Source organism: Pezoporus flaviventris, unplaced genomic scaffold (assembly GCF_033815535.1).
Source record: "Pezoporus flaviventris isolate CSIRO_AGI_PZ_B2104156 unplaced genomic scaffold, CSIRO_AGI_Pfla_v1 ptg000063l, whole genome shotgun sequence".
Lineage (NCBI taxonomy): Eukaryota > Metazoa > Chordata > Aves > Psittaciformes > Psittacidae > Pezoporus > Pezoporus flaviventris.
Window position 1 is genome coordinate 8,303,439 of NW_026892611.1, and position 17,506 is coordinate 8,320,944.

At 41.7% G+C, this 17,506-nt stretch overlaps 1 protein-coding gene across 9 annotated transcripts in view; it reads left to right on the plus strand.

The window, feature by feature from the left end:
• CUX1 (cut like homeobox 1) overlaps positions 1 to 17,506 on the plus strand; it is a 269,185-nt gene that overhangs the window by 165,501 nt on the left and 86,178 nt on the right. For all 9 annotated transcript variants that reach the window (XM_061470433.1, XM_061470425.1, XM_061470426.1 and 6 more), the window contains exons 9-10: positions 7,291 to 7,339; positions 16,939 to 17,043. In XM_061470433.1, coding sequence (XP_061326417.1) covers positions 7,291 to 7,339; positions 16,939 to 17,043 — 154 coding nt within the window. The remainder of the gene's footprint in view (positions 1 to 7,290; positions 7,340 to 16,938; positions 17,044 to 17,506) is intronic.

Consider the following 17,506-nt stretch of genomic DNA (forward strand, 5'->3'; position numbering starts at 1 on the left):
ACAGGGCTTTTGTGGGGTAAAGTAAAAATGCATTGTGGAAGAGGACATGTTTGATCGTGAGACTAGGAGAAAAAGGTTTTACTGCAGTTTTTTTCCTATCTGTAATGGACAGCATGATGGCTGGACATGAAGTTCACAAGAGACCTGTTCTTGTGGAGAGAAAAGCACAATGAAAACACAAAGAAAGCTGAGTAAGAGGTGTTTAAATGAGGGATTGAGCAGTATGGGGAGCTAAGATTCATACTGGCTGTGGTACAATATACGTAAATATGTGCCACAATAAGAAAATGGTATTGTCATCATGTAACAAAGGTGTACCGTATATTGGGCTACCAGTGTGCCTTTTCTTTATTCCAGCTGCTTACATTAGGCTTTCTTCTTCATATTTTCAAAGTGAGCCAGTGTCATGTATGTGTAACACTATGGGAATTAACAGCTCTGGGGTTCCATGAGTTGATGTTACCTATTATATAGTGTTCTTATTTTTCCTCTTTATATTTTATTGAGCATATGAATTACTGTCACTCATATCAACTTCCCTCTGTAGGAATGATTAAGACAACACTGCTGATCTTTAGAAACTCTACTCTCTGGTGTATCACTGCAAAAAAGCTGATTTCTATTGTGTTTAAAACTTTGTAATTGCAGACATAATTTTCTTACCTCATCCTTGAAATCCTGACTTAAGCATGAAAGAGAAGAACAAAGTGCTGAGCAGGTTTTCTTGGAAAACAGTTTTCCTATGGACTGAAAAATGTTTTATTCTATAGGATCTTTTCCTTCTAACGATCGAGATAAATCTTGTCTTGTATTGTCCAAGTATTGCTCAATATCATGGGCTTTATAAGCAGTTTCTTTAACCTTTATCAATATTTGATGATCACTTGACATCTTCCAAGCGCTTAAGACATCGTTTATTGGAAGATCATACCTGCAGCTGGTGCAACTGCTTGATCCTGGTACTTGATCCTGACACTAACCTGGTGTGCTTAATGAGAGGTCTTTGCATGAGGCTTGGTTTAGTTTTTCATCTTGAATCTCTATGCAGAGCTCTGCATGGGTACAGGGTTAGAAATGAGAGAAAACAAGAATTAATTCTAATAAAACCCCCCCAAATCCTGAACTAGTTGGCATTGAGGCTCCTTTTTGCTAGGGGAGGAACTTGATTTAGTATAGAATAACTGCAGAAAGGGGTCTGGACACTGTACAGTGGACATTTAACCAGTCCCCAGATTAGTCCCAGTGACGTACTGGGTAATCACTGAGCACCTGAAGCCAGCCTTTCTTTGATCTCTCAATTTAAAGCCTTCAGTGTTTTGCTGCTTAGCAGAGAGAGGATTTTTTTCTTCAGTTGAGTTCCTAGGAAAGGAAACACCCAATTCATTACTAAAGTTGGTGGATTTATGAATCCCCGAACAGAGGAATTCTTTTACAAGCGGCCTGGATTTGTATGACATTGGAAAAAGGATTATCTGATCTGAAGATCCGTAGAGGGTTCCTGTGAAAGAAAATATTAACCTATAGCTCTTGCAATTTGAAAAGTAGATTTAAGAACTTAGTAGTAAAAAGTGTGAGTTCTTGCCCTTTGACATGCTGTACTGGTTGTGTGGAAATAACTTCTTTCTCTGTACAACCTTTGTGTCTCTTACTTTTGGAGGTTGTGTTAGCAGTAACAGCGGCTTTATCTGTTAGATGTTTGTTGCATTAGAATCATTATGAATTCCAAAAATACCTAAACTATGGGTGTAGTGATAATTATAAGGTGCAAGAAAATTAGTGGGGGGGTTATATTGGTTTCCAATGGAAAAATTCTAAGAGCTTGTGTGGTTCTTCTTTCTTCCCTGGAAACTATGCAAGCCAGCAGCAAGGGCACCTTGGCATGGTCACTGAGATGCAGGGATTAGATGAGGGCATCTACCAGCAGATCTTAAAAAGAGTCTTGAATTTGGGTAGCAAATTTGTCATGCTTCTGTTTTGCTTAAAGAAAAACTAAAATAGGCTCTTCAGATGCTGGAACGCACATGTGCCCCGAGTGAATGCCGCGATCACTGGGCTGCAGGCAATTTTAATGGTGTTCAGTGATTTGAAATTACTTCCTAGACCCAGGAACCTTCCCTGATAGAAACTGCCTTGAAACTTGACAGAATTCAGTGCACTGCTTTTTGCTCCTCCTCCACCCTTTAATGTTTTGTCCCCCCTTCTTTTCTTTCCCCTGAAAATGTCCCAAATAACTTCACATTTTGCCTGGTGTTAGCAAAGTCCTAGCTTATGCTGCCTGTAATTTAGAAAGGGTAAAATGTTTGCCTAATTTGGCCAAAATCTGCTCCGTGACAATCACAGATACATATTACAAGTAGGATTTATGGTTTTTCCTTACTTAACCATAACTGCACAGGAGTTGATAATGTCTGCTTTTAGGTTGAAATTGCCTGTGTAAACGTTTTGGTAATTAGAACGTTTTAACAAGCCCCAGTGGCTCCATAGCCCCTTTGCCCTGACCAGGAAACTTAGACATGTTTGTAAAGAAAACGAATGTGTGGGAAGAAATGGTGTTTGGTTTTTGCCAGACCAGAATACTCATCTGCCCCACTAGTGAGGTTTCTTGGCCACGCCACTGACTGCAATTTCACAAGTGTCATCTGTATTTTTCAGTTCTTCCATGTATAAGGGATCCAACAGCAGTTTCCTTCAAGGTTCAGTAAGTTTCAGTGTTTAGGGGGCTGTAGCCATGAGATTTGGCAAACCATTCAACTTGTCATGTTAATAAAAAAGTTGTTGTTTCTGGCTCTTTAAGCTGGGATCTAAATGAAGGAGTTGGATCAACTGGATTTTAATCGTGAAGTTCAGATTCTTCTTGCTTGCAAGTGAAGAGCTTCATGGTGTTTAGGGTTTTTATCGGATTGGATTGTATTTAGAACTGAGCTGCTTCCACGTTACCAATTCTTGAATTTGCTTGCTTGTTACGCTGCTCAAACCGAAATCACTTATCTTGATCTTCAAAGGAAAACGGAGCCTTTCTGCAGTTTTCATTTCCCATCAGTAACTGAACTGAGAAGTGGGGTGTTCTTGTTTAAACTCCTGTTTTATAGATGGCATAGGAGCTTTGAGGGCTCTTTCATGGCTGGTAAAAGCTTCTACCTTGTAAAACGTACAGCTTTTAGTGGGGTTTGGTTTTCACTTCAAACACTCTAGCAAGAGAAGAAATAATAGAATATTTCATGGTCGTGCTGTTTCAACAGTCCAGGTTCTTTTTACTTGGTGATGCTTATTCTGTAATTCCAAATGCTTGGGCTTAAAATTGGATTGCCTAAATTCCTTAGCCTGGAAGTGTTGAAACTTAGAACAAGACTGTAGAGCTGTCTTCCTTACATGATAACTTTTCCTCTGACACAGATCTTATAAGGAATTAGATCAGATAAATGATCGGATTATCTGTGGAATGAGAAAACAGAGGGTAGGAATAGTTGTTCCTGAAAAGAGCTTTAGCCACTCTTTTTTTCATGATCTGTTTTAATGTTAAGAAAGTATCACCCGTGACAAACCCTGAATGCTGTTGAGTTGCAATGTAGAAATCTGCTGTAAATCACCATAAATATCAGTGTATTTTAGCAAAAGGTGTTCCCTGTGACTAGTTACCCTCTGTAGCCCTCTGAAGAAAGTGAGAACTTTGGGGTTCTTCCTCTTGCCTTCAGCTTTTGGGTGATGGAGGGATCCAGGCACTCACAAGAGGCCAAGTCATGCATTGCTTCAGGAATGGAGAAAGTTAAAAGGTAAAATCACCAGGTCTGTGTCTCTTACAAGTGAGTTTAGCTCCTGTGGAATGACTTTGGTCAGAAGTTTTGGGGCGGTCCATAACTACAGATTTGCTGAACTTGGCCATTGTTCCCTTCTGGGTTCCCACCAGATTCTCAGTGAAACCCTGCAGGACAAGGTGGTATTTTGCCTGTCAAATAGTTCCATTGAAATAAATAGAAATGCTGAAATAGGAAGGGCTGAAAATGAGCAAAGGGTGAATACCTCAAAAATGACCTGTGTGGGACTAACACAGTTGAGCCAAAGTGGTGTTTCCTTGTACCTTGCAGGTCTGAATTCGACACGGTGCTTTGTAAACAATAAATCAATGCAAGTTGCTTCTGCGAGTGCATAAAAGGTGTGAGAACTGTAATTTATTTCATAGTAAATACTTCTGCTGAGCAAACAGTGAATGTAGCTATTAGAGACTTTCTCAAGTAAGTGATTTTAGACTGCTGAGTGCCAGCCACTGATGTGGTAGTTGAGCTTTTAAAATGAAAAGACTGAATTCCTTTTGAAGATTCTTCTGAATGCTGTTGACACTTGTGCTAGGAAAGAATATGGAGTAATTTAATTCATTACTTTACTTAAAGGTAACATTTATGGTTGCAGCATTAACCTCCACTGCTAGGCCGGGGGTGTTTTGTTTGAATTTTTGGGGGGATGTTACATCCTTTTAAGTGTGCAGAGACAGATTGTGTGTGGAAAAGCTAGGTAGAAAACACGTATGAGGGAAAGGGGAGTTCAGGATCAGTCAGCTGGAGTGTCTGGATACAAGGACAAAGGGACAATTTTGCCCTTGGCTACAGTTTGACACTTCTGCTGGATTCAGTCAGAATTATCTGTGCATGCTGAAGGGCAGAAATGGCACTTTTATGGCATTCTATATCCTCGGTTGCTTTCTTTTGTAATTGGCTGCATATACCAGTGCTGTAATAGAGCTCTTAAATCCTGACCCCAGCCAGAACAGCATACAAATACCCCTATTAATACTTGTGTCCATTTTAAATACAGGATTCTCCTGAGTCCTTCCACCTCGTTTCCAGGCACCATCCTCTGTTTCAGCCTCTTCTAGTGGCCGCCACAGAGCTTTCCGCTGGTCTGGGGTATTCCTCTGCTTTACTGCTCTTTGTCCTTTGGCCTAGGACATCCCTCTGTTCCTTCTCTCGCTCTGCTGTCTTCATCTGTTTCCCTGCTCTTGGCTCCCTTGACTGGCCTCTAAGACCTTTAAAGGTGGCTGAGGGTCCTGTGATGGATCAAGTTTCCCTCACTTTTCTGCCCCTTCCCACTCATCAATTCTGCATCAGAATCATCTTTTCTCCATTTTATTTTCGTCCTCTCCTGGTCCAAGGGTTTAGTGCTTCTGAGTCCTTTGCTCTTCTCAGGTTCTGCAGTTCTTGAGACCTTTGGCTGATACCTGGCACCCCAGTGAGCTTATTGTTCTCCAAAGCCTGCAGAGAAGCAAGTGGAAACTGGGTTTGCTTAAGCTGTAGGATGCGTGTTGGGGTGGGACATTCCCAGCGCTGATCTGGGAGGCATGTGACATAATCCAGACATCATTTACTGGCTCCATATAACCTGAGGCATTCACACATAAATTCAGCATGAATGCATAAGCTTATATAAAGAGGATCCTTAAACTATCCTGGGTTAAAATATTTGTAAAATGCTGGGAAGCATCTTTCTTTTTTTGGTGCCTTAGGATGCTCTCATCCCTGTGTTACAGATACACAGTGGGGTCACTTGCATGGTCTTAGGGACGTCTTTTCCGTGTGAAATACTGTCATTTCCATAACTGAGTTAACAAGTATTTTGGGGCTGGAGTCTAAAACAAAAAACATTTCACAACTACAGAGGCTAAAGAGATCAAAAATGTTGTAGGTTTATGTTAACCTGCCCGGCGTTGTTTTCTGGCCACTCCTTGTGCACTTTGGATCCTTATTTGCCCAAGGAATGATTGTTCAATTCAGTAATTAATGTCTATTATTTATTATTAATTCAAAACGTTGTGTGCATGAGTTCTTTCCAATGTAAGAGCACATTAGCTTCTCCTGCACAAGAAAGCACATGTTAATCTGTTTTCCATTATTGTCCAAAAGACCTTTTCAAAAGGCAATTCATGTTACCCAACAACATTAAAGGCTGTAATTAAAAATAATTTTCCATTAATGTATATACATACACATTTACTTATTATGATCTTTTACTGCATTTCCCTGAATGTGCATGTAGAGCCTCAAACGCTGTTGGAAGAGTAAGTCAATATTCAGTGTAATGATGAAGTGTTGGATGTGCCGGTACCGTGATGTACTTCCATTAACCATCTTTCCCAGCAAACACCTGCATAGAAAAATGGATCTTCTGTGGGATCAGGAGAAAACCAAGCCCTGACTTTCCTGCATGGGCAGAGGAAGGGAACTCCAGTATTTCACAGCTTTTACTGATAATGATCTGCTACAGATTAAAAACAAAACCCAGACATTATGGTGTTGGCAGATTGCAAAAGGACTTGCTGGCTAAAGCTGCTGCTCATAGGAGATGAGGATAGTGTTTATTGCTTCCATATGGTCTAGAGATGCAAGACAGGGAAAATGTCTGGGGAGAAGTAATGTATCTAATTATATCGATAAAGAACGTACTTTTAGGTCTGTAGGCCCTTTTCCTGGTACCTTGCACAGGTGAGAGCATGAGTGTGGAATTATCTGCCCATGATTCAGCATGAGGATACAAAAAGATTGCTTAAGGATTAGGTCCGTTTGTGTAAGTGATGGCTTAGAAATGCTGGGGCTTTAAAGGATCAGGGCTGGTAGCTGCCACCTAACACATGTACGTGAAGGATCTGGTTTTCCTTGACTATTTGTATAGTTTTCAACCCTTTGACTTTCCTATTCAGCTTTGCAGAGTGCATTAAGAGCCTGAGTCTAAATTTAGAGTTTCATAAATATGTGTCAAAACCCTCTTTTCTGTGTAATGTAAAATTAAGTTTCTTGGTCTCTTTGACCTCAGGATATTTTTTCTTTTGCTAAGTTTAGAACCAAACATCTGAGCATGCTGAAACAGAAGAGTAACAGGCTACTTTTGTGTACGTGTATACAAGTAGTTGACCGTAGTCAGCTTGGTGTTTGACTTCTCTGTAATTATCACTTGAGAAGCACCTTTACATGTAGGAGAGATGACACTGCCCTTCTGCAGAAGGTTCGAGAGTAAGATCCTCAAAGATCTAATGAATATGCTTAGATACTCATTATTCATATTCCCCCTTTTGCTGCAAGAAGGGAACAGGCAAAGCAATTGGAGACTTGCAAACCAGTCCCCAGAGCTGAAACCTGCGAGGATTTCACCACTCAGAAGATTGGCTGATCAGTCTCACTGTGTCCTTTTAAAAACATACTGAAAATTGGTATTGTTTGTATGAATGTTGCAATTGTGCTGTGCATGAACTCATATAGCGGGCATTCTTCATGTGATAACAGTACTTCTGCTCTCTTGTTCTCCCAGGGCTGATGAAATCGAGATGATCATGACAGACCTTGAAAGAGCAAATCAGGTAGGATTCTAAATGAGTCCCCTATAAAATTCTATGTGTGACTTGATCTTTTTTTCCCCCTTCTCTTTGGATTTCATGACAGTTCTTTTATGTGCACTTAGCAGTTGTAACTGCATAGAGTAAGAAACTATGCAAATTTAGAGGAAACTAGAGCTCTTCAGGGATACTCTGTAAGGATTGTATGCACAGTAAAGCACTGCTTGCCTTATATTTACCTTCTAATTATTTAAAATTAAGTTTCCCACTATAGTTACTCTTGGGTTTGTGTTTCTAAATCCATCATGTTGGCTCTTACTCAGACACACAGGTAACTGGTTTACCCAAATTAAAGGGCTGCTGCCCTGCAGCAATGGTAGGGCTGCCGGCAGCCTGACCTAGGAAGGCCTGACCTGCTGCTGCAGCTCCAGCTTTTGTGGGCTTCTCTGAGCTTTTCTTTTACTTTCTTTTTCTGATCTGTTTTATTGCTGTGTTAATTTTTAGCAAGGGTTGGATCAGGCTGTGCCGTGCAGGAGAACAAAGACATTGCAATTTGTTCCTGCAGATGCTAATTTGGTAGACTGTGAAATGTCTCTCCCACGTCCCCTCACAGTGCACACACTCCCAAGGAAGTGGCACGATTGTATGGAACTTTTTAAAATTAAAACCTTTAAAAACCCAAACCTGACACCCAAGCAAAGTGCCCTTCTGGTTGAGTCTGTACTTCGAGTAACTGAGGTGATGAAGGAGGAGGTGTGTATGGACATGCAGGATTGATGGGTGATGGTTTCACAGAGGGAACCTCAACCAGGCATTTGCTTATCGGGGAGCTTTGTTAATCCCTCTGTCAGGTAAGATCAGAGATGATAGATCTGAAGTCTCTCAGGTTATAGTTTCATGATCCATTTGAAGCTTACCTAAGAGCAGCTCACTCCCAGGAGGAACAGTTGCAGCTCCTTCCCCACCATGCAGTCCTGCTGCACACCTCATGCTGTCACAAATGCTTGTGGAGCCAGAGCAGGTCACTGATCCTGTTGAAAACTAAACCCCCTCCAGCTGCTGTTTTGTTTTGTCTTTTCCTTTTGCTAGCTCAGCTTTCAGCCCCACACTCCCCTGGTGCAGCTGACAAGTACAGCAAGTTTATTGTCCCTTACATCAGTGCTTTATAAATTGGAAAAATACTAATGAAGCAGAAGGCAGATTTGGAAGTTGTTGGGTTGATTATTCAGTCAGTAAAAGAAAACTGGGGTGTGCACAGTGGGTTTTTAGTTCTGTCAAAGAACTTTTGTAGACACCATTAAATATTTATGAAAGTGCTAGTAATTATTTGAAAATCTGTAGACTTTTTAGAAATGATGTAGGTGTTAAAGATGTTTTAGTCGAATTATTTTGTGGGTTTTGCAAAGGCAGCACGTTTTGCAGTTACAGCAGTGATTTTCCCAGTAGGTTTTTTCTTTTCTCTGGGTAGAAAGGGGGTTGTAATTAAAGAACAGGTATTTTTGATGTCCTCATTGCCATACTAAAATGAAATATCTCTATTTATCTAGAAATGTTAAAGGTATTTTTCTGTCTAACTGGAGCAAACTTGCAATGTGTTTTGTTTTTTTTTTACTTTATTTTGGGGTCTTTTTTGTTTAATCAACCAAAAATTATAGCTGCTTATGTGCATAACCCTTCCTTTGGTTGCAGTTCAGCAAACTCTGTGTGTAAACATCAGTGTGCAATTCATCCGTGCTGTTGTAAAGGCAGAAGAGGTGATTCTATCTCCCCTTTCTCCGTCTCCTTCCCTCTCCCAGCTGCTCTGGCCCTGTCCTCTCCCTAGCAGCAGCTTTTGCAATTGGGGGACCCTTCTCTGATTCCATTGAGCTCAGTAACTGCAGGGAAGCCTGGATTTGGAGTGAAGGGGCCAGGTTTTCCACTAATGCTGAGATGAGGAACATGAGAGGAGTGGCTGGCCTTGGAGCAGACAGGGAAAGGGAAGTTCACGAGTGAGCTCCTGGAGTAGCTCAGCTGCTTTGCTGGAACACGCCCATAGTCCTTGTCTTGTGTGATGCTTTACCTTTCTAAAACACTTCTATAATAAGCAATCTTTGTAGCAGCAGTTCCTGTGTTTTACCTCTTTATAGCTGAAAGAAAGAATTAGAAGAAATTAAATCCGTTGCACAGGCTAGAAAGTGAGTTTGCATCAGGCTCAAGTGTTACAATTGCAGAAACAAGTACTTAAAGTAATTATATATTTAACAGTTAAACTAACATTTCCTTTTATCATTTCAGTAAGTACTTATTCCCCATTATTAAGGCTACCTGTAAAGAGTGATGCTCAGCATGACTCCTGCGTTCAGGATAGACTGCCTTGCTGATTCTCATGGGAGGTTTTGCTGCTCTGGAATTAAAACATTCCCAAACGACAGGGATTTGGAGCAGAAATTTACAGAACAGGAAAAAGTTTTTACTGAAAATGTGAAAAATATTTGCTGTTAATTTTGAAATATCTGATATTTCTTGAAAATCCCTGTCTTGGTTCCTGCCCTTTCTAAATCCAGAGCTGGCATTTACGAGCTTCCCTTGCTCTGTGTGAGGGCACTTCTGACTCCTAAGAGGTGGAGAGTGTCATTTCCCCCTCCAGTTCTGCAGTAACGGTAGGATGGATGTACTCACTGACATATTCTGGGTGGTGAAAGCCTTGGGAACAGAGCTGATGTAACTCCCCACCCTTAAGTCCTGTTGGGTAAAGCATAGACCATTCTTAATCTTCAGACTCCATCATGTCTCTTCCCCCACTGTTCTTCCCTCATTTGGATCCTCAGATTGTTTCATGCAGGAGCTTTTGGGGCTTGTTTGTGTGCTGTCATCCCCAGATGAAATTACTAGCTCGTAGAAATAATTGCCTTTAAATACCAGTGAGCTTTGCAATTTTCTGCTTAGAGAGAAAAAGGGGTAGTGACTGCAAAGCTCAGTATCTCTCCATTGTATCATTAATGCAATGTATAAACTGTAAACCTAATCAACAAGAGAAATCAATCACTCCCTTTGAAAGCAGCAAGCTGGGTGGTGGGGTTGGATGTGGCTGCTGGAGGCAGCAATGTGATGGCAGCACTGTTATGGTGAGGTGGATCCTGGCTGGGAGGTGGCTGTCAGCGATGGCCCATGGAGTGACTCTTACACTTTAAAAGTCCAGAAAGCTATAAAGTGGTACAAAAAAGACATTAATAGTACACGAAGATGGCTGGTCTACCTAGGCCTGCCTGGAGAGGAGCCATCAGCTCCACAACGTAGCTTTAGCAGGGATGTACAGTCTGAAGGTAACAGCCCCCATTTGTGTTAGGTGCAACTGTGTCATCTGCAAGACAGAAGAGCTCCTGGCATTGGCAGCTGGGATCTGTGATCCCTCTCAGCTCCCCTCCTTGGCTTGTATGGCCTGGGTCTGTAAAGGGCTGAAGTCAAAATATAACTAAATGCAATGGGAATGGCTTATTTCACTTTACCACCAGCTCGATAATGAAAATAACCTGAGAGTTCACACCCCGTTTTCATGAAGATTTAATAATCCCGTAGTTTGGGGAAGGGACTCGTTTTAAGATTTCATTTTGCACAATAAATCACTGCATATTTTCTGATATGCTACGAAGTATAATAATAAATAATTAAAGCTAAACTCTGCGTACTTGTCAAAATAAATGATTTATCATAGTTTGGGATAGAGCATCTTTGAATTTTTCATTGTTTGATTCCCAGAATATTACCATTTCCAATCAGGGAAGTTAATGAAGCTCCAGGGTACATTTTTTTCTGCACTTGCAGCAGTTACAGTTGTGTGAATGTATATTTGACACAAATATTTATGGTTAGCACTTTTCTGTACCTTTTCAAGTTTACACCTTTCTCCTCAGTGTTTATGGCAGTAAGTCAGGAATCTTTGGAATGACAGATTTATTCAAATGAATTATCCTTCTGTTTCTATACTCCATGTAGCAACCTGGAGCCAGCCAGTTGTGCATGAGAAAAAGGGAGGTTTTGACTGAAAAGAATAATTCTTACGTTGTGAAAACAGGAATAATTTGGAGTGTTAAAAAAAAAAAAAGGGAGAGAAGCTCATTTTGAGGTTCTAGTATTGAGTGTTTGTGGTTTCATGCCACTGATATGTCCAGATTTCTTTGCTAGCTTTAGATACTCAGTTCACATTGTTTAAAAATTGAGAAGCCTCCAGTATCTGAAGGGGATCTACAAGGATGCTGGAGAGGGACTCTTCATCAGGGGCTGTAGCAGTAGCACAAGGGATGATGGGTTTCAACTGAAACAGGGGAAGTTCAGGTTAGATACAAGAAGCAGATGATACTCCCTAGCAGATGAGGTCCCTTCATCCAGTGATTTCACAGTATCACTTTATGCTAGAGATTGGAAGGGACCTCAGAAGATCATCTATTCAAATCCCCCTGCCGGAGCAGGAACACCTAGATAATGTTACACAGGAATGTGTCCAGGCAGGTTTTGAATGTCTCCAAGGAAGGAGACTCCACAACCTCCCTGGGCAGCCTGTTCCAGTGTTCTGTCACCCTCACTGGGAAGAAGTTTCTTCTCAAGTTTAAGTGGAACCTCTTGTGTTCCAGTTTGTACCCATTACCCCTTGTCCTGTCATTGTTTGCCACTGAGTAGAGCCTGGCTCCATACTCATGACACTCCCCCTTTATATATTTATATACACTAATAAGGTCACCCCTCAGTCTCCTCTTCTCTAAACTATAGAGACCCAGCTCCCTCAGTCTTTCCTCATAAGGGAGATGCTCCACTCCCTTAATCATCTTAGTTTCACTACCTGTAAAAAGGGAATACTAACATTTACTTTATAAAGTGCATCGAGATCCTTGCACGGAGAGGTGCTGTATAAAGGCAAAATATGGTTAATACTATTTTCATACAGACACAGGAGTTTCCTGTAAATGCTTGGCCTTCAGTTGGGAATACATTTATCTGGCAGCCTTTCAGTGCACAAAGGAAAGTGCAATAGCCTGAAGACAAGAGTGAAGACAACCCAACCTCTTCTGTTTGTTGGAGAACTTGACTTATTTTCATGTAATATTCCATTGCTGGAAAAAATAGATGCCAGAGCCCTGAAGAACCTTTCAGGGCGTAGATTTTCAGATAACCTGGCTGTTGTTCTGGGAAAGCTGGGCTCATTTCAAGGGCTTAAAATACATTTGTATGGCTCAAAAGTTAGAAAATGAAAGCCCATTGAACCAGTTTGCTGTAATTGATCTCGTACTCTGAGAAGCAGAGCTTCTGCAGCAGCTTGCAAGTAAGAATGTCAGCTTCAAGCACTTAAAACCAAGCCTGTTGATTACTGCCATAACTGGGCTCATTAACTTCAGCAGAATTACTTGTGATAATACACACTCCTTGCCCATAGGGAGATTCTTCTACGTATAGCACTGAATTCAGCATATAATAAGGAAATACAGTTTGGCTGGTAGAACTTTAAGGGGAAGGTTACACTTTTTTTTGCTTGTAAGCATCTCATTTTGCTATTCACACCACTGGTCTTTGATCAAATTAGCATTTTACTGTAAGTAGAAGAGCATTCGGTTCATGCTATTCATTATCTTGTCAGGAAACAATGAGAATAATTTAAACTGGATATATTGTGTGAGGCTTTGGGGTTTTTTACTTGGAAAGCACACGGCAGCATTATGCTCATGACCTGCTGGCTCCAGTGGGAACAGTACAATATTTACATGCTGAATTAAGGAGGATAAAAGTATTTTGAAATACTTTGTTACCAGGGAGGTAGCTCTATGCTAGAAAAACATCAGTATAGAAATGAGGAGGAATTGCATGATCTAACTATCCAGAAAAATAGCAGTATTAGGCAATGCTGGGTTTGCATCATCTCTCTGAAGACCAGTAGTGTGACTGTCACTGGTCATGGTGGGGTTTCTGGGTTATGCATAGAAGATTTGGAGGTAAGGAACCAAGAGTTTTAGCACTGAGTGATGAAAAGCAACAGTACTATGGCAGATACATTTCTTAGCCAAAGTGGGATAGTTTCAGACAAAGAGAAGGTTGTGTGAACTTTCCAGTGACTGAAGTTGTGCAAGCTCACTAGGTTTTAGCTGTTTCTCATCCTGGGCGTCTGTCTCTGCCTGCACTTTCTTATTTCAGGAAAAATTATTCAACCGTTTCTAAGGACAAGATCAGGACAAAAAATAATCCAGTTTTCCCCACAAGTTACGCGTTGTTCTCGCTTTGGTGAGGAGCCTGCTGTGCCCCTATTGAAGACAAGGGCTTTGGCAGTCGATGAAGGAGCGTTTGCCTTTTTCTCAGGGTTGTATCCTCTGTTGCTCAAGTAGGAGGGGAGGAAAGAAAGGGAAAAACCCCAAGTTTGGCCAGCCTATAAGTGTCTGAAAAAAAAACCAAGAGTTCAGACCAACTCAACAGAATCTGGTTTGAATTTGTCCGCTTTGATGTCTGTGCCTGTCCCAAGCACGCTGCAGTCTATCGCTGCGCCGGCTGGTGAACATTAACCAGCCAGGTTTTGCTTCTCTTGGTGGCAATGTAAGGTTCAGTGCCACTTGAACAGGGAGCACGGGGAGGGGAGATGCTCCCCCAGGCTGCCCCTTCTGCGATCGGGAGACAGGCAATGCCGGCGTGAGAGCACGGAGAGCAGGAAGCGGAGACGGGAGTTGTGGTAGGGAGGGAGGAAAGGAGGGAGGAGAAGAACCGGGACGGGGCTGCCACAAGGACAGCTGGAGAAGAAGCAACGAGGAAAAGAGGAAGGAGGAAATCGTGGGGGTAAGACTATTTCTGGGAGTTTGTGTATTTGTTAGGTCATGCGAGGTATGAGCTTGCTTGGAGCTAAGGCAGCGCGAAGCTCAGCGGAGACAGAAATGGTGCTTCCAGCAGCCAACATGAATTAGGAAGGGAACAAAGTGACGAGCAGAGAGGGGTGGGAGTCAGAGAGGGAAAACCAGAGGGTTCTGTAGGGGAGCAGTTGCTGTGTGGGGCCTCAAGTGCAGGTGAGAGACAGCCAAACGCAGCCTGTGCCACAGGGGGTGGTTGTGTTTGACACCACCGTGCACAGCACCTGGATGGAGATGTGCTGGGACTTAAGGAACCCATACACCTCAATATGGAGGTTGTGCCAGTGCATTCATTAACGATTCTGAAGCACTTGGATCCTTTGGTGGTGGAAAGCAGAGCACAGCCTGTGAGGAAGCGATTAATCCTATCTGCAGAGGAGGGTGGGATTAGTTTGCAGTAAATAAACCACAGAGGTCACACACGGAACAAGGAGGACGAAGCAAAATACTCATTCAGTGAGCACTATTCATCCTGGGAGCTGAATGAAGCAGGCAGGGGGGGTCTTGTGGGGAGAAGCAATAGCATGTTACTGAGTGCTTCCAGCCTGCCTCCCAAAGCCCCACAACGCAGGGGGTGGCCGAGCACACCCGCGGCCCTGGGGCTGGCTTTTCAGAACTTCTGAGCGCTCAGTTTTGAACCTGCTGTTCTTTTAACAGGTTTTTATGTGTAATTTATAATTTATATTGCAATAGCACCCACAAGTGCTTTCCAGGCATTGAATGCATCTCTGATTATGGCTTGAAAATGCTTCCATTCTGGAATAAAAAATAAGAGGAAAATTGATGAGTATTTCCCAAGCAGAATAGCCCAAAGTTTCTGTTGGTGTCTTTTCAACAATGCCTAGTATGAAATCTTGTCTAATATTATTCACAGGATTACAACAGGTGGTGTGAATTGGCTGGGGAGGCTGTGCAGAGAGGGCAGCTGACAGCTTACTGTATATGCAGATGTAACATCTATTAGAAATACCCTCTGTGGTTTGCTTGCATGCGAGCTGAATAGGTTCTGAAAACAATGCTGCTGTGAATGGAAGCCATCAGCAGAATTGCTTAAGGCTGCAAAACTCATTACTTATACAGCCATAGAGCAAGTGCCACAGTGTAGTAACTTGTCCTGCTTTGCTGGAGTTGCTTAGCAGTTATTAGATCAATATATGTACATCCACATCTAATAAAGTGCAAGAAAATAATTTATCTCAATGTGTGCTGTTAGCTCAGGTTTTTATCCTGATATTACCCAACTGCATAAACAACATCAACTTTCTTTCTTAGTGCCTTTTTAATGCTGCTGCCATGTTTTCAAGCACACAATAGGTTGTGTCCCGTGCTCTGATTATGAGAGCCATGATACTGTACTTTTTACAATCACATTTTAATTACAGCTGTAGAACCTATGCAAAATCATTTAATATAATGTTGTGAGCAAATAGCACAGATGATGCGTTTAGTATTTGATTGCTGTTAGTTTACTGATTGATTACACATGCAGACAGAGTCTCTGCTTTGACTAGAAGCTCAAAGATCATGCACACATACAGGCATATAGGTTTTATACGCACTGCTTTAGATGACTGAGGATTTCAAAAGGATTAGCTGAGAAAACAAGGAGTCTGGCACACAGAAATATGGCAGTTTATGGTGGCTTAAAAAATGGCAGTGTGAATTTATGACTCAATAAAGGAAGGGGACCCATCAGTGTAAAGGGTAAAAGTTGGTCAAGAAAAGTTCTGGCCACGATTAGCAGCAGCTCATGGGTTTGGAAGAGTTGCTGATATGTCTTACAAGTAGAGATAGAAAATTATGCTAGCTGTTTTCTGCCAAAGGTGCAGCATGATTTGCATGGAGTAGCCTGGATGACAAGCAGTGACTACTCAAGGAGGTTTCAGTGTGGCTTTATAACAATAAAATACATTTCTTATAAGAAGAGAGAAGAAAGTTTGGCCAGGAAGAGTATATACTGTAGAACAACCAGGTTCTGTTCTACTTCTCTCAACAGAAGCTTCTACACAGTTATGGAAAGGACTTTGCTGCTATTTATTGCCTGAAGTTACTGATCCATCTGTCTCTACCCAAATTCTTGTACAGACAATCTTTCCTCATAATTCTGCCTTTCTCCTTTCTATCATTACTCAATATTTATAGGGGAATTCTACCTGGTAGCCAGGTCCCAGGCTGATCAGATACTGTGTAAATCCTCAGCAGTTGGTAACTGAGCTGTGCAAAATCGTCAGCTTAGAGTTAAATATTGCTGAAGAAATAGATGTGCTGAAAGAACAGAATCTAACAATTCGTGTTTGGGGAAATAATTACTGAAGAAAGCAAGCCCACAACATTGTGTGTGTGTGTGTTAGAGAGAATGGTCAGAATATCTTTTAATTCAGCATTCACCCGTGAGAATTATTCCCATGAGGAACCTTGCAATAAAATCTGCTTGGTCTATGAGAATAGAAAGAAATTGAATAAAAAGACTCCATTTCCACTTGTATTTATTCAGTCTGGGAAATTCAGTGGGCCGCAGCATTAGTATCAGCAGGGGATTCCTTGCTCCTAGCGTTAAATTACTGTCATAATCGCTCAATTATTTCTTCCTTGTACTGTTTAAAATAAAAATCCATCACATTCTATGTTTTTTCCTAACATTTATTAGGTTGAGTGTTTAGGAAAATCAATTATATTCAGTCAGGCATGAATTGATGAATGTTCTTGTAATAATTGTCAGTTGTTAAACTGAATGTACTTTCTCTTTTCACCCCTTTTCATTTCCTTCAGAGGGCAGAGGTGGCTCAGAGAGAGGCAGAGACCTTAAGGGAGCAGCTCTCGTCAGCTAACAAATCTCTTCAACTTGCTACGCAGATCCAGAAGGCACCTGATGTGGTGAGAGAAAATATTTACTGGCTCTTACAGGTTTCTGACATTCCTACAGAACAACTCTTTCAATTTAAGCTCACAGCTATAAAAATACCTGTTTGGAGTAATTTTTAACTGCAGTGGAATTGTGTTCCTTTGGGATGGCGGTTTGGTTCAGCTTCTGAGGGGCCTGGTGGCTGGAGAAGACCACGGGAAGGATAGAGGTGACTGGTATGGTGATCCATAGCTCTCCTCAGCTGGTCCAGGAGGATAGCAGCGACTCAGAAGTTAAATCACATCAGTAAGGGCATCAGCAAAGGAAAAATAAAGGGATTGATGCAGTGTAATGAACAGTGACTTGGTGGGCCATCAGCACTTGCCTGCCTGAAGGGCACAGAGGAGGTGTGGAGCTTCAGACCAAGGGAACCAACTTTGCCCAGTGTTGGTTGCATTAGTGGGGACCTGCTGCCTGCTCATTCTTGTTATTCAT